General features: G+C 42.3%; 1 protein-coding gene across 2 annotated transcripts in view; it reads left to right on the top strand.

The window, feature by feature from the left end:
- The window catches only part of LOC119175827 (uncharacterized), a 36,437-nt gene extending 14,349 nt beyond the window's left edge, over positions 1-22,088 (top strand). Inside the window, exons 5-10 of one of the 2 annotated variants that reach the window (XM_075876242.1) lie at positions 3,441-3,553; positions 5,634-5,887; positions 16,066-17,176; positions 17,236-17,377; positions 17,431-17,543; positions 20,463-22,088. In XM_075876242.1, the coding sequence (XP_075732357.1) occupies positions 3,441-3,553; positions 5,634-5,887; positions 16,066-17,176; positions 17,236-17,377; positions 17,431-17,543; positions 20,463-20,514 (1,785 nt within the window). In that variant the 3' untranslated portion in view covers positions 20,515-22,088. The remainder of the gene's footprint in view (positions 1-3,440; positions 3,554-5,633; positions 5,888-16,065; positions 17,177-17,235; positions 17,378-17,430; positions 17,544-20,462) is intronic. The other variant, XM_075876243.1, reaches the window with a different exon arrangement.
- The last annotated feature ends 3,240 nt before the right edge of the window (positions 22,089-25,328 follow it).

The raw sequence follows: 25,328 nt of genomic DNA, 5'->3' as shown, positions 1-25,328 counted from the left end.
CATCTACTGACAATGCCTAGTAGCTCACACACACGCGCGCGCATTTTGAATACGTATGGGTCAAGGAAAGTGCGGATGCAGCCCTTACACACAACTTTTTTTTTTTTTTTTGAATATGTGCTTCTTAAAAACGGGATGCGGCCCTTACACGGGTGCGGCCCTTACACGCGTGTATACGGTAGTACTTTCAAGCAAAGCAGTGTTTGAACTGTGCTTATGTAAAATGTATCCATATTAGGGATGTGTGAATATTCGAAATTTCGAATATTTTTCTAATATTGTTTGCTATTCAATTCAGTTTGCACCAGAATTTCTCTATAAACTTTCCAAAGACAAATTCACTCATCATCTGATTGGTAGTGGCCCCTTGAGATTTTCAATATTCTTACCCCATCACATTCTCATATTGCGGCAAAGCGGCTGTTGGGTTCGAACTTGGTGCGTTTGCCGAATACCTTCATATTGTTACCCGCCCCGCTAATGGTGAGCTCACGCCATGACAGAAGCGGTGTCGCTGAATTGGTGGAATGGCGGCTGTCTGTCGGTCATAAAGGATGCGAAAACCCACGTCTCCAAGGAGCTTAGTGGTGGCACCTTTCTGAAAACAAGAGCAGAGTCCGGCTGCAAGGGTGAAAGGTGCACTTGCGCTCCGCTGTAGGCAACCGAAACCAGGGCGAGCGGTGGCATTGATACACGGGCCAAGTATACTGATGGTCTGTCAGCCCAGCGTTGCAGGCATGTACCCGAAAGGTGCGTTCCCACAGCTCGTCGATGCCAGACCTCGAACGTTCTGGGAACCGTAGTGAAGGAAGCTGAGCGGTGGCGGGAGGCGGTGGTTCTTCGAGAAAGATCTGAGGAAAAAAATACTTTGTGTCTGGCACTTTCAACGGCAGCCAACTAGGACTTGAGGAGAGAGATATTTCTGTGTTCCGATTGGATTGTAAGAGTGTTCGAATGGAAAGTTAGGGGATAAATTCAGGGGAGCAGGTAGAGAAGAAAAAAGAGAGACGAATAAACGTCTCTATCGAAATGATGTCCGAGCAGTCCTTTCCTCAAGGTGCCAGCAGATGAAAAATCTCGTCTTTAGCTTCCTTGGCGGCAGCAGGAAATGTTGGCAACCAGCAAGGCGACTAGAAGACCAAAAACGAAACTTAACTGCGACCTTTCAGGCTCTTTTATGGTCACAATTACTCAAGTAAATGCTGGTCACAACATGGGGATGATAAATGTGGAAGAGGTGAGGGCTCAATTAATGCTTTTTTTTATCTGAAATTTGGGCAGAAATCTAAAGATATTTAGCATCCAGAATTTTAGATGTTTGTATACTGGGTGTTTCAAGAAATGTCCAATATTCTTTAAAAAACAGAAAAAAGCGTTATTTGCTTGCAGTCTTCACAGTTCCTTTTTTTGTAGTGGCAGGCATATTAAAGCGGTGGCAGACATCAATTGTAATTGTAAATTGGAAAGTTAAATTAATTAAACTATTATTAGTGGAGTTACGCAGTCAAGTCAAATGGGAGAATTAAAGTCCTTCGTGTGAAGAACCCATTGCTGCTTTGAGATTTCAGAAAAGTGGCTTCTAGTAATATTAAAAAATAATGAAATTCCCCAGAATTCTGCAGCCAAACCGAAATCAAAGGAACGATGAGCGTAACAAGCAGACGACTACAATGACGTCACTATTGAAAACAGCAGTTACACGGGTGCAGTTTTTTCCCGTTCGATAATGTATGTGCGTCATGCATGCTGTGATTGCGAACGCAGCCCACACACCCACACAACGCAGTCGGTTGATGGTTGATATAACAACGCTCTTTCATTTCGGACATCTCAGACGAATATGGCAGTTGCGCTCTTTTGCGTTTTGGTTTCGCCCCAGAATTTGGGAGAAATTCATTAGTTCGCAGTTATTGCTGGAGGGCACTTTTCTGAAATTTCAAAGCGGGAATGGATTTTCCGCATGAAGCACTTCAATTCTTCCATATGACTTAACTGCCTAACCCCACTAATTAAAAAGTTAATTGATACAACTGTCAGAATTACCGTTAAAAAATGATGCCTTCAACCCTTTCAAGATATCTGCCGCTACAGAATAAGCAACTGTGAAGACTGCGAGCAAATAATGCCTTTTCGTGATTTTTTAACAATATTGAACACGTTTCTTGAAACGCCCTGTATATTGAGGTCTACGAGGCACATTCGAAACTGTGGACTCAAAGGGAGCAAACCCTTGTCCACAACGTCAGATGAAAGAGGAGGAGAGGCTGAGGAAATTGCATCTTTGCCTTTCACGTGTAAAGTGTTTTTCGCAATGCTTTGGTTGCACCAAGTCAGGTAGATAAATACAGTTTGGCCTCTGCATTGCCTCATTCTTAATAAGACAGCTATGAAACACCACCTTGCCAGTGCTTCATCAACCTAGCCAAAAAAACACTCTCATGACACTAAAGGGACACTAAAAACAAACAATTTATGTCAGAATAAAAGCTTAATGTATGACAGCATCTAAAACGACAATATCACCAACAGCAGTGCCCTACTTACCGAGAAATTAAGATAAATGCATGAGAACATATGTGCTACAAGTAGGACATTCGCAAAATCATTTTGATGTCAGAGTTACTCCCTACAATTGATCACTAGTAATCGAACTAGCTGCACTTAATAAAGAACCTTTCATGCATCAAGAGACAAAATAAAATGCTGCTTTTTCGTTTCTGTTTGATTTATGGAAAAAAGAACCACCGACATTACTGTGGGGATTGACGCGAGTGGTTCAAAAGTTCAATTTTTGCCTGGTAATCTGGACAGGTCGGGCCATCTAGTGGCGCCCAGTTGAACCAAGCATGTCTGTCATCTCGGGGGCCATGGTAGGAAATTGTTCAATGGCCATTGTTGCTGCTGTGGCTCCCACTATTTTCGCACTGGTGGTGCTAGTATTGGCGGCTGCGCAGTAAAGCCGGGCAACGGTGTGCACCGCAACAGTGATGTGAAAGTTTCCACTTTGAGGCAGGTAATTTCAAGTGTGCTAACATGATTCGGACCACTAAAACATAATTTTATTTCAAAGTAAGCACTTCCTTGGTACAAAATTAGCACTACAAGGTTTCTGGGCCGCTATTTCAGCAACTGACATTGACTTGGTATTTCCCTTTAGTGTCCCTTTAACTGCTGTAGACAAGACGACACAGGTTAATTCAGTGAGATGATTTGGCCAATAATGTGCTGATAGCTGAGATGATTGCATAGACGAGATGTACAATGTAAGACAGTGAGCCGCAGGGTTTATGGGTGCATGCTGGCGGTTAAGACACTGAAGGTGTCCATATCTTTCAATCCAAAGCCCTTGATTATGTTATCCTTCAGAACTCTTTGTATTGTTTCAAAGTTTTAGAGAAGTCATTCATTCAGGTTTGTACATGAAACCTTGTTGTTTTCAGTATCCAGTGTTATTCTTTGCGGGTGAGGCAACACATCCCCACTTCTACTCAACTGTGCATGGTGCCTATGAGTCTGGCATCAGAGAAGCAGATCGTCTTGCGGACTTCTACTTGTGAGTATATTAGCTTTTGTATCTGCATACATAGCATTTTCACTAAGATGGGCATGCCTGCTACAAACATATTGCATGGTGTACGACCCTGTACATAGTTGCCCCGCTGCGGTGGTCTCTAGGCTAAGGTACTCGGCTGCTGACCCGCAGGTCACGGGTTGGAATCCCGGCTGCGGCGGCTAAATTTCTGATGGAGGGGGAAATGTTGTAGGCTTGTGTGCTCGGATTTGGGTGCATGTTAAAGAACCCCAGGTGGTCAAAATTTCTGGAGCCCTCCACTACGGCGTCTCTCATAATCATATGGTGGTTTTGGGATGTTAAACCCCACATATGAATCGATCCTGTACATAGTAGTCACTAAAGTTTGTAGACCACCATAGTACTGCAGAGCATGTTACTATGGCTGGTTTGTAGGAAAAACTAAATATGACATGTTACCTCCTTTACTTAAAATGTCTGAATGGTTTGCAATGTTTTTTTTGTGTGTGTGTGTGTGTGTGTGCGTATGGGAAAATGTACTCCTGACTAAGAGAGACTGTACAGTTTGCCTTAGGAACTTGTGATGATATAATATCTGGGATTTCGTCCGAAACTTTGATATGATTATGAGAGACGCCACAATGGAGGGCTCCAGAAATCTCGACCATCTGTTTTTTTTTTTTTTTTTTTTTTTTTTTTTTTTTTTTTTAAGTGCACTGACATCGCACAGTACATGGGCCTCAGCATTTCACCTCCATCGAAATGTGACCATCGCAGTCAGGATCGAAGCTGCGACCTTCAGTTCAGCAGCCGAGCACCATATCCACTGCTACACCACTGCAAACCATGATATAATTATGAAGGACGCTTAGTAGAGGGCTTTGAAATTTTCGATTAGCTGGGGTTCTTAAACGTGCACCTAAATCTAAGTAAATGGGCCTCAAGCATTCTCGTCTTCATCATAAATGCGACCGTAGCGGCTGAGGTTCGATCTCATGATTTTCAGGTCAGGAGTCGAGCACCATAACCACTAGACATTCGTGGTAGGCTGCCTTAAAAACTACTCGTGCCACAGATGCAAGGCGCCCCTCCCCCTTTTTTGTGAAAAGCCTGTTATTATCCTCACTCATGAATAAGAGCAGTCTCTGTTGACCTTGTGTAATTTCCAGGTTATTAGCTTATTCCAAAATATTGATACTTTTATATTTCAAAAAGAAATACACTAAAACCTCATAACAAAGTCACATCTAGTATGAATATACTACTTTGTTATATACAAAAGTTGGTTATAAATGATTACTTATTACACTGTGTCTATGATAAAGCTATTGGTCACTTACTTCATTATAGCGGATAATTCATCACGTCCCAATTTGTTATATCGAGGTTTGAGTGTAGAGGGTGAACATGCTTCTTTTTTTTTTTTTGTGGGAGGAGAAGGGGAGGGGGGCTGCAAAGCAGTAAGCAGCTTCAAGAAAGCACATTGTGAAAATCTTTGTGGGACATTGCGAAAAAAAAAGGCAATTGTGCTAAGTCCAAATAATTTTTCACAAAATGAAAAAACACGGCTACCGACATATGATTTAATGATTCGATCTTCAAAAGTTCCTCACCAGGTCTGGCCATTTCAAGCTGACAAGTGTAATGCTTACACTCCTCACTCACAATCGTGCCAAGAGTTACATTGCTAGTATGCACCAAGAAATGGCAGGAAGTGAAAGGGAAGATGGAAGCTGGTGATGAAAAAAATCCGTAAACAAGGGTTAGGTGCTAGACCCGACATTTGGACAAGTGGACTTGCCTTCTTCTAGGCTAGAAGCCTTAGCGTGAGCGTGTATATGCTTCATACCCTCTTTTAAGAGCATTGGCAATGCTTGAAAGTTGAAACTTGGGGTTCTTCACAATTGTAACTTGAAGCGGTCTGCGATAAGCACACAAAAGAGAATGAAGTGGAATAAGGGTAGAAGTGAAGAGAGGAGAAGTTAGAATAAAATGGCAGATGACTCCCGTTGAATATTATGTCTGTTTAATGCATTAGTTCCTAGTAGGAACGCTACATAACCGTTTTTTTTTTCTTTTTGTTAATTTTTTTCTGTTGCAGTAAAGCTGGATCAGGACAAGAATCGTGCTGCGTACCAGACGAGGAAGACAGTCATCTGGTCAAAGCGGATCCCTTAAGTTCTGCAGGGTTGAGTGCATCATTGGCTGGCTCAAATCCCCGCATTATAATTGTGGGAGCTGGTGCTGCTGGTCTTTCTGCTGCATACAAGCTGACCCAGAAGGGCTACACTAATTTTGTTGTTTTGGAGGCTCAGAGGATGGCTGGAGGGAGGATACAATCTTACTACTATGGTGGTAAGTATTGCTGACTCTTTGTGGGCTCTTAAATTTTTTTTACGAACCAAAGTACGAGATTAGAGAAAAACGCCAGGCCTGCATGGAAGGCGCAGCACAGTCACAGGGAAAGCTAGAAAAGTGGACTTTCGGAGCTTTTTCAAAACACTCATTGAGTAACTACTGCAAGTACACTTGCTTGATACTCACTAGGGCAGTGGTTCTCAAATGGGGGTCGTTGGACTCTAGGGGGTCCACGAAGCCATTTCTATGATCCAGAGAGCCCTCACCCATATTTTTCTTTAAGCATGACTGTGCCACGTATGATGAACTGTCCAAAATGAAGTGATATGGCATGTTTGTTTGATGTTTTTGGTAGCAATGAAAGGCACCTGTTTTACACTTCATTTGTGTTAATTTATCTACGTACCCCCTCTCCCTCCCCTCCTCTGCAAGGCGTCCCCCATCATTTCTACCAGTCCACAAACGGTCCCCGGCACATCCATGGCTGAGAACCACTGTACTAGGGCATTAATAATAAACTTTTGGGTAGTAGGCCGGCACTTGTTATGCTATTTTTCATCATTATTTTGAGAAGCGTGGTATCTGCTAAACACCCGCAAGGAATTTTGTGGCAATTGTTCATGCAGTGGCTGACGATGAGGAATTATGGCTGAAGTGGGTGGGCACCACCGTTAATAGGGGAACAAGAAAAATCTTTTGTAATGGGTTGGAGCACTTGACAGCCCACTCGTTATGCTATTCGCATTGTGCGACGACTTGTTGATCTTTTGCTGCTTTGAAATGCTTTATAAGTTAAAGTCGTATTAATGCGATTGCTTTCTCGACATCAAGCCTGCCTAAGGCAAGTTTGCCAACATGTCACAAGCACCAGCGTAGCTCAGTGGTAGAATACTGGGCTGGCACCTATCGGACCCGGGTTCAAGCACGACTGTATCTTTGGTGCTGGGTTTGCCAACAAGTCACAAGCACCGGCGTAGCTCAGTGGTAGAATTCTGGGATGGCACCCAGCAGACCCAGGTTTTGAGTCCCACTGTGTCTCTGGTGCTAGGTTGTTTTGTTTTGTTTTTTCTAATTTCGCGCGATGTGGTTACGGACACCGGCGGCGGTGGACAACTGTGCGTGAGCCAAGTTGTGATCTCATAACAGCTTTCGCTGTAAAAGAGGTCGCCCATCCATGAGATAGATGAGTGGTATTCTTCAAGTGGGCTTAAAGAACTTCTATTAAATAAATATCTCATATTACTCGTGTTCATACAGTCATGCTGCCACCAGAAGCCATCAGTGACACAGCAATACCTAACAGCTACAATCCTTCTTGGCCACAAATCTGAAAGACTGTTTTTTTTTTTCTGAGTGAAGTTATGACTCTAACTTGTTGTATTCATTGCTGAATAGAAAATAGTCCTTGAATCGTATATGGTTAGTTCATCTTCTAACCCAAGCACCTTTTTATCAACAGGCAGTTTTAGAATAGTGCATTGCAGCAAATGAAAGAAATCAGCATTACTCTTTTTGGGCCCACACCGCGCGAGCTCATCGCATAAATGATGGTAGAACTTTCACGTACCTATGTTATTTTGGGGATGTAGCATTCATTGCCAATGCACTCATTAAGAGCCTTACGTGAGGCAATTCGGTGGTGCCTCTCAAAGTGACAACTGCCCTCTTCTGATCTGCCGAGCCATTAGTCGGCACTTTTACGCCCATGCATTTCTCACTAATGCTCATATTTGCTTTAAGTTTGTGTAAAGGGGCTTTGGTGGCCACATATTGATGACAAATGTACTCTGCTTCCTAGAAAAGCTTTCACTGAGGGCGTCATCCATTGGCAGATTTGGAGTGACCCACGAACTCTGCACCAGAGCACTCCACTCTGGTGGTGGGCAACAGAAGGGAACCTACCAATGGAACATATGCGCTCCCTTTGGAGAAAATGGCAGGGTGCGAATGGAACGCAATGCGCGCGCTTCTCCTTGCTTGAGTGGGCACGCTGGGCACAGTGACACTATGCTCTGATGCAAAGCGCAACTGACGCGACTGGCATCCGTTGGCTCGCCCAAAGTTGGCACCGTTTCAAGGCACGAGGCACTTGCGATTGCTGGTCGAATCCACTGATTTTCGCGGAGTAGAAAAAGTTGCTCCGTGGAGTGGATCTCGCGACGGAGCTGCTCCAGATCTGCCTATGGAACATACAGGGAGCACTCTCAATCTGCCTATGGAATAGGCTTGCTCCGCATGGAGCAGAATAAAGTATTACCGGAAGTGCCCTGCATCTGCTAATGGATGACACCATAAGCAATACAAAAGGAATACTGAGAGAGTTTGCTCATCTTTGCTATTAACACATCAAAATGGTGCCACTACATGTGTCTAGGTTCTTGTTTGTTTGCCTCTTTAAAAGGGGATGGCCAGAAATTAGTGCGACATGTGTCATGCTTTCCACTGCTAGACAAAGTGATGTGTGGGTGTGTAGATTTGGTTGTCTGTACTTTGCATTTTCGCATTTAGATGGTGCCGTATATGCTTGCATTACCTTTTAAATCCTTTTCCCTATTCTAAAAGATTAGCTTGTGCCACATAGTGTAGCCATCCGTACCATTAGTGCTGAGTTTTCCCTTTGGCTTTCTTGCTCTTACTGAAATAGGGTTATTATGATTGTTGCTGCGCCCCGTCGCGGTGGTCTAGTGGCTAAGGTACTCGGCTGCTGACCCGCAGGTCGCGGGTTCGGATCCCGGCTGCGGCGGCTGCATTTTCGATGGAGGCAGAAATGTTGTAGGCCCGTGTTCTCAGATTTGGGTGCACGTTAAAGAACCCCAGGTGGTCGAAATTTCCGGAGCGCTCCACTACGGCGTCTTTCATAATCATATGGTGGTTTTGGGACGTTAAACCCCACATATCAATCAATTAATATTATTGCCGCTGCTAAACTACACTAGTGTGGGATGCCAAATGTAAAAGGACACAGGTTTGATAGGAAATGGGAGAATGCTGAAAGCACTTTCTTCTGAGCAATCTCGGCTAGAAAGAAACCAGACATATTTTTATTTTATTTACTTTATTTACAAAAATACGCAGGCCGCAGGGTCCAAGCAGGGAGTTGCACAACAAAGGTGGATAGCAAGCATTAAGGAGAGATGCAGGTCGAAAAACGCGAGTTTTCTTTCAAAATTACCGATTTTTAATTCTTGCCTGTTTTGACAAGATTAGTACCTCTACTGTTATGAAAAAAAAAATACAGGTCGAGACTTAACTGGAAATGCTTTAAAATTGCATCTAAAGAGCACAAGGTGCCTGTTAAAAGATCCAAAGTGTGCAGTCTTTGAGCACCTAGCCGCCGATAATGCGCCGCCACTCGCCATTGTTAATAGCATTAGCCCAAGAGTCGAGCCTCACTCTTCAAGCAACAACAGTTTCCCTCGCTGATGCGGCACAAGAAATAATAAAAAGAAGCACTCTTCTGCGGGTTTTTCGAGTGCCGCGACTGGCTTATCACGGGGTACGAATCGGGGACCGCCATTGGTCGCTGCACACCTGTATGTGCTGTGAAGCCTATTTGTGGGGTTCATGTCTTGTCGAGCAGCGCAGCTGAACAATGCTTTTCTTGTGTAATTATCTCTGTTATGAAGAAAAAAAGCATTGCTCACAAGTGAAAGCTATTGTGCGGCTTTCACTTGCGACCAATGCATCAAAATCAAACCACCTTGCGATCAATGCCAAACTTGCCGTTAATGCATCAAAATCAAAACCAATGCATCAATTGTCATTCACACCCGTCAGCCTGAAAGTTCGTGATGCGGCAATGGATGACGTCAGCACCAATCTTGCGAGGTTGAAAAAGCTCGCAGTGATAGAACTTAGCAGGGACGACATTGCCATTATGTACGATGGTATGTGGCACAAACATGGCCGCAAAATGGCATGACACTGGACTTAGTTTGGATTTTGCAGTCCTGTCGAACTTCTTCCTAGCTTGCTGTTGGCACAAGCCTCTGCCAGATGGAGCAGAAGTTTGGCAAGCGTTCCATGGCCCTGTCTGTGAGTGAAATGTCTGTGAGGAGTCGGCTCCAAAAAAGCCGAGAGGGACAAACTCATGGGGCTGGCGTATTTCAGTCGCAGTGGCCACTACAAGAAGCATTGTTTTTTTTCGGCGTGCAAATTTAATCAGATTTAATGATATCTTTCATAAATAAAAACTCAATTTTAACTTAAAAACTCGTTTTTCTCAAAACACAAATTTTGCCATGTTTTTCAATGTGCCGCTCCTTTTTCAGGCACTTCTGGTGCTTGGATCTGCATGAAATTTTCCCCAAATTTTCTCTAAAGTATGGTGAATGCAATTATCCAGTTTAAATATTAATATTTTATTGTGTAATAAAAAAATTTTATGTATAACTTTACTAGGGTAGGTGAAATATGGACTTTTTACGTCTATCATTTTTCACGGCTATTAAATATTTTGTATGTGCTTCCTACTTAGTTATTTGCATTCTACACTTTATTTCAAACATTATAAACTATGAATGGTAAGAAATTACAGAAGTTCAGGGATGAAAAGACGGGGGGGGGGGGGGCAAAAGCGTTAAGGTTTTCACTTTGTCATTTTGCAGAGCTAAAAGTAAGCAACTTGCAAGAAAACTACCGTAATTACTTGAATTTAACGCGCACCTTTTTTCCGGTTAAGAGAGTTCATAAATCGCATGCGCGTTAGAATCGAGTACGAAAAAAAAATGAATACGGTCATTCTATTGCCATCGGCACTTCCAAAATGGCCGCCCCCAACGTGCGTCGGCATGGCGCGTCGGCCATTTCTGCCTATGTGTTTCCCATGTGCGGCACTTCGTACGTGTGCTGAAGAGTTCGTCATCTTGTAGTACATTAGCATCGACGGCATGGTAGGGCAGACTCCAAAAACTCGACGAGTGTACCACAATGCTGCTTTTAAAAGAAAAGTCATCGCGTGTGCCGAAACGGACAGAAATCGGGCCGCATCGCGGTGGTTCGGAGTTCCCGAAACGTGCGTGCGGGACTGGCGGAAACAAAAGCAGAATATTGTCGACAGCAAAGATTCATGCAAAGGCTTCAGTGGACTACAGCAGGGTCGGTTTCCACAAATTGAAGAGCTGCTCGGCGAGTATGTGATTAAGCAGTGAGCGGCACAGCGGCCCGTGACGACAGAACTGCTCCAAGTGCCGGCTATGCAGTTAGCCTTAGAAAAAGGGCTAATGCAGAGCCAGTTTAAAGCGAGCAGGTGCTGGCTAACTAACTTTATGAAGAGGAAAGGCTTTTCCCTCCGAAGGCGAACGGGCATATGCCAGAAGTTGCCGGAGGTGTACAAAGAAAAGCTTCAGAGTCTTCAGAGGTTCCTCCTAAACTTGCGGCACAACAACGGCTACCTGCTTGGGCGAATCGGGAATGCCGATCAGACGCCTCTTTACTTCGACATGCCTGGCACCACATTCGTCAAGGAGAAGGGGGCGAAGCAAGTTCGTGTGCTGACATTGGGCCACGGTAAAACTAGAGTGACAGCAATGCTCCGTTGCACGTCAGATAGGCACAAGCTTCCCCCGTACCTCATATTTAAACGGAAGACGCTCTCAAAAGGAGTCGTTTTCCCGAGTGGTGTGATCAAGCTGGCCAACGAGAAAAATGGGTGCGCGTTGTAATCGATGTATTAGTTTTTTCTGTTTTTTTTTTTGTCGTGGGAATCGGGCGTGCGTTACAATCGATGGCGCAGTAGAATCGAGTAAATACGGTAATTATATATTTGAAATCAACATGAAAAGTTCCATAAACACCTCAAGTTTTATTGCTCTAGGGTGAATATTACAAAAAAGTGTCTTCGAGTAGCATCTCCCCTTCATACTAATCGAATCTGAAAGAACAAATGAAAGCAATACAGATGGCAAAAAGGCAATACAAATAAATGAGTGTGAATACAGTATAGCAGTGAACCAAGTTATCAAGCAAATGAAAAGAAACCAATTCTTATTAACACTGGGAAAAGAGACCGTTTACAAAGTAGCCTAGGAGGAGGTATTTGACTGTGCTAAGGACAGTAATTGGTCAGGAGACAGATCATTCCTATCTGCAAATATTGTTTGCGAAAAGAATGATAATTTAAACACATTTGTTCTGGCCAAATAAGGAGTTATAGAAAGCATATGAGTATGACGAGTGCGCCACGATGGAAGTGGAGATGAGTATGGTGCTGGGTCGAGTCTCGGTTTTCGATTTTAAGCAAGGAATACAAAAACATTAAACAATGATCCAACTCCGGGACTGTAATGAAAAAAAATCAGTTGAGATTCCATAAACGACGTAACAGGAAACTAGGGTCCGAATAAAAAAAAATCAATTGTAGTCTTTAGCTGAATTTTTTCAAGCACGTTAATGTTAGGTTCCATATTATAGAAGCATATTCAAGCTTAGGCCAGATCAGGTATTCAAAAGCCAGGCTTTTAACATGTGGTGGTGAATTTTTAAGCTTGTGTCGTCTAAAGGAAAGCTTGCAAAGAGCAGCAAAAGATCTGTTAGCAATATGGGTGTTACAACTTAAGTTATTTGTTATAGTAACACCAAGGTACGTATTCTCAGTTAAGCTAAAGTGGTTGCTTGGGGTTGTTGGTACGACATATTGGAGAGAAACAGCGCAAAAGGCGAGGGACCAAGCAAAGGACAACACATACAAGATTGCTCTTTGCCTCCAGTACCTCAGTTAATGATTGAGGACTGATAGAATAGGAAAATATAAGGGAGTAAAGTCTTTTTGTGATGCGGAGAAGTACCTTCTTATCAGGGGAGGGGGCTTCATGTCCCATTCATTACACCCAGCTGCGGCGGCTGCATTTTCGATGGAGGCAAAAATGCTGTAGGCTCGTGTGCTCAAATTTGGGTGCACGTTAAAGAACCCTGGGTGGTCAAAACTTCCGGAGCCCTCCACTACAGCGTCTCTCATAATCATATCGTGGTTTTGGGATGTTAAAGCTCACATATCAATCAATCCATTCATCACACCATGAAAGGATTTTATAGAAGGCTACATTAAGTGCAAGTTAATTGTCAGGAAAATCAATATTATTGTATAATATACAATCATCTGTAAATAAGCCTATCCTTATTGGTTCAATAATAACTGAAACTAAGTCATTTGTGTAAATGAGGATCAAAAAGGGCCCCAGGACACTGCCCTGGGACAAGCCTGAAGATACCAAAAGAGTGCCTGATGTTTTCTTCTTTATTTCGGCATATTGTGTGCGGGCGCCTAAATAGGCGGAAAGCTAGGAAATAGCGGGTGCTTAAATAGGCAGAAAGCTAGGAAATAAGAAAATGGGGGAAGTCAATCATGTAGCTTTTGAATTAATTTATTTTGAGGAATGCAGTCAAGTTGCTGTAGTCTAAGAAGATCATGTCTACCTGACCACTATTGAGAACCGACGCTAAAAGATGAACTACGGAAGGCAGCAAGAGCCTTTAATTTATTGCCATTGCTTGGGAAATACACCATAAAGAAACTGTCTGATTATTAGAGATTCTATAGTACAGTGCTGTATATTAATCTGGCCACCTAGGGTTTTATAAGCAGTGTTTCAAGAGGTGTGTCTGAAATCCTCAAAAGTTATGGAAATGCGATATTTGTTAGATGCCTTCACAATTAGTACTTCTTCTATAGCCTCAGGTATTTTAAGATCGCTAAAGACATAGTTTTAAACAACAATTGAGAAAGTAAAATTACTTACCTTTTTAATTGGTGAAGTTGGGCAGTTATGTCAAATAGCCACAGTGGTGTTGCAATTAGGGTGCTCGGCTACTGACCCAAAGGTCGTGGGTTTCATCCCACCTGTGGCGGTCACGTTTCGATAGAGGGGAAATGGTATAACCCCGTGTATTGTGCGACGTCAGTGCACATAACTCTCTTGTTACCGTGTGAAAATGGCTATTTTTTATGTCTGGGGTAGAAAGTTTTTGCCAGTTTGAAAAGTACTCTAGCACGCATTGTGGCATACCAAATTTTGCTCGATATGCTTTTTCCAAAAAATATATTGTACCCTAACAAAAATATTTTGAAATGAATAAAAATGTAAAAAGTGTGTAATTTTTGGTTGCCAGCTGGTAAATAATGCAATAAAAACACTATATATGCGAAAATATTCAAAACAAAAAAAATTCAGAATATACATTTTAAAAATAAATGACCAAGGAAAAGTATCAAAAATAATAAATTATGTATAAATTTTTGCTATTCACATAGGCAAAGAAAACCCGTACCGAGGTGCTGCTTCATCGCTCGTGCATGCGGTGAAGCATTGGTTTGCTTTTCATGAGACACAAGTAAACTGATGCACTTTTTTCGGGTTTTTTTTACTAAATACTAGAAATTTCTGGGTACATGATAAACAAATTCAACATGCCAAAATCGATGATCCAAAGCATCGATCACCAATGATCGATTTGAATAAATGTGGTAATGAAAGAGTTAAAGAACACGAGATAGTGAAAATTTCTGGAGCACTCTGCTAAGGCATCCCTCATAATCATATCGTGGTTTTGTGACGTAAAACACCAGATATTGTGTTAGGAGAGTCGAAGTCCTTCATGCAAGGAACCCATGGCAGCTTTGAGATTTTGAAAAAGCAGCCTATAGTAATGATTGCGAAGTAATGAAATTCACCCAAATTCAGCAGCAAAACTGAAACTGAAATGCAGAAGAGCACAACTACCATATTCTTCTGAGACATCAAAAATGTGTGAGCATTGTTATATCAACTATTAACTAACTTCCTTGTGTCAGTGTGTGGGCTGTGCTATTATAGCACGCATGGCACACTTACGTTAACAAACATGGAACTACACCTCTGCAATGATTGTCTTGAATAGTGATGTCATTCTTGTCTGCTTGTTGTGCTTATCGGTGCTTCAGTTTTGGTTTTGCCATTGAACTTAGTTGATTGAACTTGGATGACTCGCTGGTATTAACGGTAGCATGATGTCACGCTAGTGTTAATTTGACTTAACACAACTGTATGAGTAGTATTTGACTTAACACGACTGTATGAGTAGTTATGATTAGGTTGGGCACAATACCATACAAAATGGCCATTTGTGTGTCACTGATTGAGGCAGGTAGCACAGAGGCTGTGGGAACTCTACAATATCATGTGCAAGCACATGTCATCAAGCTTATATCCTGTCAAGTAAGGGAAAAGAAACCACATGATTGTAGCATGAAGCCACGAGGAAATCTGTACAAATTTCTCAGAAAGAAAAGCTCTTTAGTTGCCAAAAAATTGCTGGTCTGGGGCTTGAACCTGGGATCAACACCTTTTCAAGGGGGTCGCTCTACCAATTGAACTAACCCGGAAGCTAGCAATTGGTAGCATGAGGGTGAATTCATCGACAACTGAAAGCACGTGAGACTCAAGTAATGGAAATGAGCTTTTTAGAATCCCGCAAAATGGTGGAAGGGTTCAAAAAGGTAAACAGACAATTGCCTGTTTGTAGCAGAAAGCTATAAAGGAATCTGTACGAATTTTTTAGAAAGAAAAGCATCTTATTGCTGAAAAACTCATCCTGGTCCAGGGTTTTTTCCCCTTTTTCAGCCCTCTCTCCACCTTGCAGGATCCCGCAAAGCTCATTCGCATTGCTTCATGTTGTGTCGTGACATCAAGGTACACCAGGAGCCAAAGCTTTTTAGAACATATTGTAATCAATTTTGCAGCGTGCTCTCATGCCTACCAGTACATTTTCTAGACTCTTGAGGACTTGGGCTTTCACTCAATGCAAAAAAAGTGAAAATTTTCATGTCACTACTCTTCAACCTCTCCATTGTCTCTCTTATTATCTTATTCATACCAGATTCCTTAAGTACACTGTAAGGAAATTGTTTCCTTTTCAAATGATGCAAGATGTGTAGAAATGTGTGTAAAAGAAATAGCAGCTGTTCTTATTGTGTGTTATAGGCTTTGTTTAGTTAGGTAGTGATAAAACTATCGTTTCAAATATACAGTACTACTATAGTTGCTTTAAGTTTATTCATCCACGGTAATTTACTAGTAATAGCAGCACATATATTTAGATGTTGCCATGCAACATCCTTGTTTAGATTGCTTATTTCTCTCGTGAGCTGCCTCCATTGTTCTTCCTTATGTTGACATTGTTTGCCTTTTTTTCTTATGTAGACAACAGAGTCCTGGAGTTGGGTGCCCAGTGGGTCCACGGTGAGGAGGGAAACCCCCTGTATAGATATGCATTATCAAAAGACCTGTTGGCCGACCCACGAAGGCATCATTCCCTTGAGGGCCGTGGTATTTTTTGCACAGAACAAGGAACTCGGTTACCCCAAGAGTTGGTTGACGAGGTCATCACTGTGCTAAACCAGATAAAGGAGGAACTGGGGGGACGGCGACCTCGGCTTGAAGGAAATCGGGAAGTGTTTGTGCTCAATGAGTTGCCCATATCAGTTGGAGAGTACTTGCGTTCACGCTTTCTTGAGCATCTTGAGCTGAAAAGTGATACAGCCGACATAGTCAAGGTCAAGTGGGCCATTTATGACTGGTATTGGCGTTTTGAGGTTATTGATAACTCCTGCTATAGTCTGGATGAGCTCTCATTCAAAAGCTACGAGGAATTTGAGGAATGTCCTGGCGTTTGGAACATCAACTTACGGCATGGCTTTTCTAGTGTGATCAATAGTCTCTTGGAGCATATTCCTGAAGCCAACATCCGCTACAACAAGGCTGTCAAGCGAATCTATTGGCACAACAGTGCAGTCTCTTCGTGTACGAAAATGGCTCGCTCCTCAATCAGTAACTCACAAGAGACTGTCTTGGAAAGTATTCCATTTGTAGAATGTGAGGACGGTGAAATTATGTCGTGCAGGCACTTGCTCCTAACTATGTCTGCAGGTTACCTCAAACAGCATCTGGATGACATGTTCGAGCCAAAGCTTCCAGATAAGAAGTGTCAAGCACTGCGTGGCATTGGCTTTGGTACTATAAACAAAATATTTCTCGTCTTTGAGCAGCCCTTTTGGGACACGGGAGCCGAAGGGTTTCAGTTAGTGTGGCTTGATGGTGACTCGGAAGACACAGCTGATCCAAACTGGTGGGTTCGGGGTATATCTGGATTCGATCTTGTGTACAAAAATCCCAATGTTCTTGTGGGTTGGATTGGTGGCAAGGCAGCTGAACATATGGAGACATTGAGTGACCATGAAGTCCTCCGTGCCTGTGTCCACGTCCTGACCACGTTCCTCGGTCGAGACATCCCCGAACCTGTGTCCATTATCAGGTGGGTGGCACACATGACAATTCTAGCTTCTGCTACGTTACGTCTAAATCTTATTTCAGGTCATACTGGTTCACGAACCCCTACATTTTGGGAAGCTATAGCAACAGACAGCTACCATATGGCACATCGGACACCCTCCTGGAGACCTTTTATGAACCTCTAGTGGCCGATGCCCCACTGCATCGAGTAACCAGAGTAGAGGTATGAAAATTCTGTGTGCTGGTGTCGCACTATATTCAAATTATTTGTTACAGTGGCCCCTTGTTCTCTTCGCTGGTGAAGCTACTGATAAGGACTTCTACTCAACTGTCCATGGAGCGATGAGGTCGGGGTTCCGAGAAGCGGATCGCTTAATTAACTTCTGGAGGTACGTTTTAATTATGTTACTATACTAAAGAATGTGTTGCAACATGTATAAAATTTTAAATCCTTGGGGAGAGAGAGAGAGGGACAAACAACTTTGATAATAAATGAAAGCTGTACTTGGCAGTATGAATGTACAGTCCTGGTCAAAAGTTCCCATACCATACTTTCATAGAAATACACGGGATAGTAGCCCGGGAACTTTTGACTCCTCCAGGGCATATGTGGTGCAGTTATGCACAGACACAGCAGAGCTTCTAGCCAGTCTTCACGTAGACTTTTTTGTTGGGGACTTGGAATCAATGTCCAACTCCCCCATAAAATAATATCTACACGCTCAGGTACCTGTATGTGTATGTGACTAACGTCTTATGTGAGTTCAGGTTTTTATTTTTTATGTATGTGTGCACTCTTGTTTTACAAATGGGCTGTACTCACTGATCGAAATGTGTCATCAAGTTTTAGTATGTTGGCTGATATGTGTAATCATTCAAAATAACCACATAAAATAGCTACAAATCTGGCCATTAAAAATAATGCTGCCTCTAATGAAAGTATTCCAGTCAGAATTAAGCCACTAGGATTCAACCTCATGATTGTGCGCTACTGAGACCTAAATTGTCATGTTTCAGTCTTTGAGCTCTGTGGATGCAGGGACACTTCTTTAAGGGGAGAAGCAATTAGGCAAAAATTTTGTGTTAATCTGCTGCCTAGGGCAATAAAATTTTTGCTGTATATGTAGGCTTCTATGCTGATCTCAAATACTATGTAGTTAGCTTTATAGTAAGCTACACAGTTTTCATTTTATGCCATGACAATCTGTAAAGCCTAATTCGTTATAGACAAACCTTTTATGCCACTAAACTTTTATGGTTCTGAGTCATTAATAGCTTTTATTGCTCTACATTAACAATGGAATGCAGATGACCATCAAGAAAGTGTATCAGACATTTTAATGGACAAAAGAAATTGCAATGCGAGAATTCCTGAAAATAATCAGCTCATGCTAATTGCTTACTCTAGGTTCTTAGTAATTATACCAGCGATATCAAGTTTTAAAAGACATATTACCCCCTTCACATGTTAAGGAATATGTGGGCAAAATTTCATCCCTATCAGACTATCAGAAGTGCGAAAAACATGGTTTCCAAACTTGAGAAGTTGCTCGAAAATGGATCGCAAGAAAAGCGCATTTAAAAGTACAAGTGAAAGATCATCTATGCAGGAAATATGTGTTTTTAAAGAAGATTTCTTCTATCATAGGACCCTGACAATTATGGTTATTTTGAGTATGTGGCTTTAGCGAACTCCTTTCGGGAAATTCAGAGCAAGAAGCCAGGTGACAGTTTCTAGGGGACTATGGACAATGAGCTCTTTTCAATTTTTAGTGGCCACTTTGCACTCTATAAGAGATTTTACCTACTTTGAGTTTAACAACAATCTTCAGTTTTTTTGTCATGAAAGTAGAGAAACTAAACTTATGAAAACATGTAAACAAAAATTTGGCCCCGTATCTGCATGTTACACTGCAAATGTGGTCGAAAGACGATAGTCTTGCGTCTGGAGAGAGCGAACAAAACGTTTATTTGGCACTGCGTTAGAGTGCCTCGAGCGTGCAGCGGAGGCAAACGAGCGCATCAAGGCACGTCACATGTGAGGCATGAGCGCTATCTGGCAGTTGTCTTGGAAAACGAAGCGCACGGCATGTGCGTTTGTCTCAGAATCGCTAAGGTGTAGAATGCAAGGCGACGGGTACGTGCCACCAACGTGTCGTCTTAGCAGAGTGTTGGAAACACTTGCTTTTTTGTGCAAGCGTTGCATCGCCAGCGCAGCGTGATAAGCGCTACGGTTCTTAGAATTACTTATGTATACCTTTTCTAGTAAAAAGACCACAGAATATTGACGTGTTATATTGCCTCAAATATGTGCAATAATTGCTTTTTAATTGTAGATCGCACAAGTATGAACGCTAAACCTTGAGCAATATTGGTGGGCGCTATGGATGGGGTCGGCCGTTTGGAGTAATCGTTTGGTGCCATTAAGGGTATCGTTAAGGATGGACAAACAGACAAATGTACAGACTGACAGACAAAAATTTTTGCTTTGAAGGTCCCCAAGAAAGACTATCGTCCTTAAAAAAAAGCAATGTATGAACTAAAAAGACAGTGAAATGTATTTGAGGCAGGCATGGCTGCTTAATGAACCAGAGAGAGATGAATAAATAGAGAGGAAAGGCAGAGAAGTTAACCAAGCTTGGCTCGGTTGGCTACCCTACACTTGGGGTGGGGGAAAGGGAGAATAATATAAAGGGAAGAGATAGAAAAGAAGAGGAGTAAGAATCAGAAGGATGAATGTTCAGCTCAAGACTACACAGCGCGGTCTCACACTGTTCTTTCACAAGCGGTTTTGAAGTCTGGTGGTCCTTAAAAAGTACAAGAGGGCTTTCGTGGCTTTGCGCGTATTGGAAATCGTCGGCCAAGGTCCCAGGATCTTCTCTTCTGTAAGCGGCCGTAAATTCAGCTGACAGAGCTTGGCTTCCATAATACGTCGTTCAGACTGGTATGCTGGGCAATGGCATAGAATGTGCTCGAGCGTTTCTTTGCAGGCGCAGATGTTGCATGCCGAAGTGCTCTCTATTCCAAGGAGATGAGAATACGCATTCGTAAATGCCACGCCCAACCGCATGTGAACCAGTAATTTTGATATGCTTCAGTGACCACTATTTCAATATGAAGGCATGGCTGCCAAGTGCAGGTCACTTAATCAGAAATTCACTTTATTATATGTAGCTTCCTTTCATAATGCAGTAAACTACTGTTGTTTTGTGATAAAAAAGCTATCTATTCTTGGCACTGCAAATGTAAAAGCTCTGCCTGTAAATTCATCGCTGCAAATGTTAATTGTATTTCATCCTTTTTCCCAGTAGAAAACGAGATGACATCATCCTTGAATCAACAGCACAGCGAAGACTCTGAGGGCCAACCACTGAAGGCACATCATTTCTTACTTCGTCTGACAATCAGGCTGTGGCAAAAACAAGAAACAACAGCCACAATAGTCAAATGATGTGGCAAGCTGTATTGCGATTTCTTTATGCAGTTCATCATATGCACTATTCTGCATTGACACACAGTCTTAGCTGAATGTAAAGCACATCTGCACAGTTTGTTGGAACTGGGGCTAATCCTCGTCATATACGTCTTGGTGTAGCTGGCTGTGGAGCATTGTGCAAAGTACTGCCTACAGCATAGCATTGCAAAACCGTTGTATGCTACTTGTGGGTAGCTAGTGAGAACAGCAATCGCTGTTTTGTGTAAAAGAACATTTTAATGCAAGGGAAGTTTGTTTTTTATTACACTGTAGTTTCATTGGGTCTGCTCTTGCAGCTCCAGTTTTGAAGTGCCAAGGTCAGGACAAGTACAGCTGCTTTACAAAGCATTCGCCCTGTAGCACTAGTCCGACACATTTTGGTCAAGACACTTGTGACTGCGCTAGTCCTTTTTTTTTAAATAGCCGCTTTCTAATATAACTCAATCACTAAAGGCAGCTGTGCAACATAGCCAAATACAGCGCTTAACTGCCGTTTAAAGGTGCCCTGCAACACTTTTTGAGCATGGTCGGAAAACGCTGCCGATCGGTAGTAGCGGCTCCCGAGAATACATGAGCCAAATGCTATAGTGCAGCACGGGGCCTGAAATTCACAATAAATTATCAAAGTCAGCTAAAAATTGCTTTCTCTTCGCTCAGCAAATGGCAAAAGACGCTCAAAAAATCATTCGTAGAAAGACCACTGTTCAAATCAGCCATTGGCTAATTTGAACATGACGCTCTCGATCCTTACGGAGATCGCCGCGGAAGACCGTCACTTGTCCACGCGTGCGCGCGCGATCGCACTGAAAGAGTGGTGTATTCGAAGGAAAAAAAAAAGAAAAAAATGCTCAAGGTCAAGAGGTGCGCACCACATATTTTGTTTGCCCCTCCCATCCCTCCCTGTTTAGCTTCCAACGCTTTTGTCAGGACGAGAGAAGAGAGAAAGGGATTGCAGCGTGTGACAAGTCTTTGCAATTCCGCTTGTATTGGACGGATTCTTAAAATTTTTGTGGTGTTCAATTTGTGAAGCAATGAGCTCTTCCAGTGAAATAAGTCCATGGTTACTCAAAAAAGTGTTTCGGGGCCCCTTTCAGGCAGAAGTTTATGAACGTGTAGAAGTTTGCATGTTTAGAATTTTACTGCCACTGGACTTTTAGTATGTTACTGGGGGGCTGTGCAATTTCTTTACTACAATACACATAGTGTGCCTATGGCAGGTGCTTGATGCATGTGCCTGTAGTTTACCTCTGAGCAAGAAGCAAATTTCAACTTCGATTTTCGCTCTGACGAACTTCACACATACCCCATTATATACCCCTGCAACTTCAGGACGAAGTACACATTTTGCAATTGTTTTCGACCAATATGATTGCCATATTTATTATGTGCCAAGAAATACGCCATAGAAATAGTGCTGTTGCACATTCCTATCTACAATAAAATTTATTTCTATTCAGCATTGCAGTGTTTTGTGTCATTGGTCAGCCTGATTAATACCAAATGCTCTTATAGGTTGCAGTCTTAAGCAATATTGCCTAAGATGGCACTGAGGATAATGTTCCAAATAAAAATAAAACCCCTAGAGGACCTGCAGCATCTTGTGAAACAAGCTACACTACAGATGCTGTTTGTGGTTTTTCTTTTTTTGTTTGTCATGCTGACTTAAATCCCCAAAAACGTGCCTAAATGCAATAGTTAGTGAAAAGAAAGCTTGATAATTTTTGACAATAGTCATGCCAGAAGTGCTTGTCTTAGTGAAATACTCTTTTGAATATTTATTTTTTTAGAAAGCAGCACAATTTATATACACAACCATGATTACCTGCCAACCTTACTATATGCAATATGTATGCTAAAACTTTCTGGTTAAATATTCAGATTGTGATTGAAGGTTTGTAGACAACAGCAGCACCAACAGAATCTGAAAAATAATTGCATAACTTCAGGCAACATCCCATTATGCACCGGTTCCGTACCATGAGCACTGCTGCTGCACAGATCAAACTGCTGATGGGTTAAAAAAAACATGGTATTCTGGCTAATGAAAACATGTATTCTTTTGAACTTAGTTCTGATTGAATTAGATGCAGATTAAATGTGCTGTAATTACAGGTGTCTGTGCATTTTATGGGAAAAAAATCAAACTGTTGTGTTAAAGAGCGTGCACAGCAGATAGTCTAGTGTCAGTGGCATTGTTTTCCATGAATGAAAATGCCAATGGATGCCAAGGATGTGAAAAGGTCAATGAATTTCCTGATTGACTCCAAGACTGTCAGGGCAGCTCCGGCAAACAAAGTGGAGTAACCAAGCTGAAAAGGAAATCGGGAAAAATTTTGGTCATAAGGTCGAACCAAGGCAGGCCTTCCAGATGCAAAAGGAGTGTGCTTGCAAAACCCACATGACTACACAGTCGATGTGTGCCATTGTTACCTGCCCACACGCCGTCAGCGCAGCTCGTATTGTCCTCTACAAGAGTTGGAAACATTGCATTTATGAGTGCTACGGCAAAATGGTGTCGCACTCTCGTGGTTTTGCTTTAAGAAACCTGGCACAGAAATTCGGCGTCGTTGATCATGACGCTGTTGTGCTCAATCAACCCTTAAAGGCTAAGCTTCAACGACCTCCTATTTTAGTCGGGTGGTGCAATGATGGGACTCCCCAATTTACCACAGCTGTGGTGGAATGATAGAGTGCAAACTTCCAATGCAGGAGGTACTGGGTTCGATTTCCAGGGCCACCGGGCACCCTGCAGTCTTCCTACAGGCAAAAAAAGGTACCTTGACTGGTGCTTAGTGTGCAGCACTCTAGCCTTGATACATGACCTTTCTTTTCCTTGATCTTTTTTTCACTCTCCCATTTGTCTGCCCTTCCACACTGTTGTTGAGCTATGCCCACATTTACAGCAGAGCCATTACGAGATCACTACAGCAACCGATTTTAAGGCTTAGTTGTCTGTCACCACCTGTGTGCATAACTGCTTTTGTACAATCAGAAAAAAATATACAGGATCAAGCAGCATTCAAGCCCTGCATGGCAGTTCAGTGTTGTAAGAATTGCATGATAGGCTGGCGATATAAAACTCCCCGTTCATTACGAATGGCTCAGTTTAAATTCTTTGTCGCCTCTAACCACATGATCACCAAAGCACACACAATGGCTTACAGATGTGTAGTTTGGGTACTTCCTTCTACAGACTGATAAATAATGGTAAGGGGGGTAATTCCCTACTTCCCAAAATTATTATGGCATAGTGGGTACCTTGCAACTGTAGTTGTAGCAGCCGACCTAGGGGAGAGGCTCTAGAAAGGCTGCTACTCCAGCTTTTGCCGAGAATGTCCTGCGGCCTCCTTTTGAAAAGCAGAAATTAGTCTTTCCTGACCTCATGCCACTGTTTTCTCAAAGGCACAAGTATGGTTACCAAATGGCTCAAGCCATCTACAGTACTATACCCGTGCTACACATATGCAAAGTTTCATAATACTTGGTGTCAAAGCAAGTCTCAAGTCTTTGCAGTTAGGTCCCACACTAGTGTGCATCCTCTACACATGATTTCACCCCCCCTCCCAAACTAGGTTTGTGTATTATGCACCTCGCATAATGGATCACAAGTGGCTTGCTTCTGCAAGTAATATCCTGTATTAATTGGGCAACAAGATAATAGCGTTTCCCTAGCTATTCACAGTATCGATATATACGTTACTAAATGAGCTGGTCAAGTAGAAGTGCATAGGATAGTTGATTGCTTAGTAAAGACAACACCAACAATGGTCTGCAGTTGCAATGGTTCATTTCAAGGTACCTACTGCAACGGCTTCGAAACTTTGGCATCATGCTTCTCGGCATGAGGTTGCAGTATTACATTCTGGCTCCCATGGCTGCATTTAATTGAATGTGAATAGTAAAAATGCCTGCCTACTTTTAACATTGGAACCCCAGGTTATCAAAATTAATCCAAAAGCCTCCAATGAACTATGCCTAATATTGCATAGTTATGTAAAATCTCATAATTGTTTATTGTCTCTCAGAAGTTCATGCACTGTCCTAACCTAAGAGAAAGAGTGTGTAGAGGTGCTTCTCGCCTTGTACAGCCCAGCTGATCTTCTGGTGTAAGCGGTGCACTTTTTTTAGCCATTGCAATTGCTGAGAAACTGTGCCACAAACTTGTACGCTACAATCGACTGCCAAAGTGGCCGCCAACATAGATGTTCTGATGCACCTCAAACATTGCGAGCCTGCGTGCAACAATATTTCTCAAAAGAAAAATGCTGGGTTCTGCAGTATAATAACACTTTTTAGTACTGAGATTTAATAGTGCAATATCTTTTCCATAAATTCCACTGTTGTGCAACACACTCCAAACTTACCAGATTTAGTTTCCCCATCCTAGAGACTGTTACCTAATGCAAATAGAAACTTGGGAGGTGCCACTTCGAGGATGTAATGACTACTTCAAAGAAAACATTGAGTATCAACAGATTGCTTCAAGAAGTCATGCAGCAATGGCAAGGGTGGAACCAATGTAATGTGGCTCCAAGAATGGTTCGCCATTAACATACCTAAACGTTCATGAAGCTAGATTTGAAAACATGCTACACACACTTTTAGGAGACCTTGTATATCAATAGCAAGTATTTTTCGATGCAGTTCTCACTTGAAGAGAGTAAGAATGTTGCCAAGTACTGGTACTGTTCCACTGCCA

Source organism: Rhipicephalus microplus, chromosome X, assembly GCF_043290135.1.
Source record: "Rhipicephalus microplus isolate Deutch F79 chromosome X, USDA_Rmic, whole genome shotgun sequence".
In the NCBI taxonomy this organism is placed as follows: domain Eukaryota; kingdom Metazoa; phylum Arthropoda; class Arachnida; order Ixodida; family Ixodidae; genus Rhipicephalus; species Rhipicephalus microplus.
Note: the sequence above shows the minus strand (reverse complement) of the source record. Positions and strands in the feature narration are given on the sequence as shown.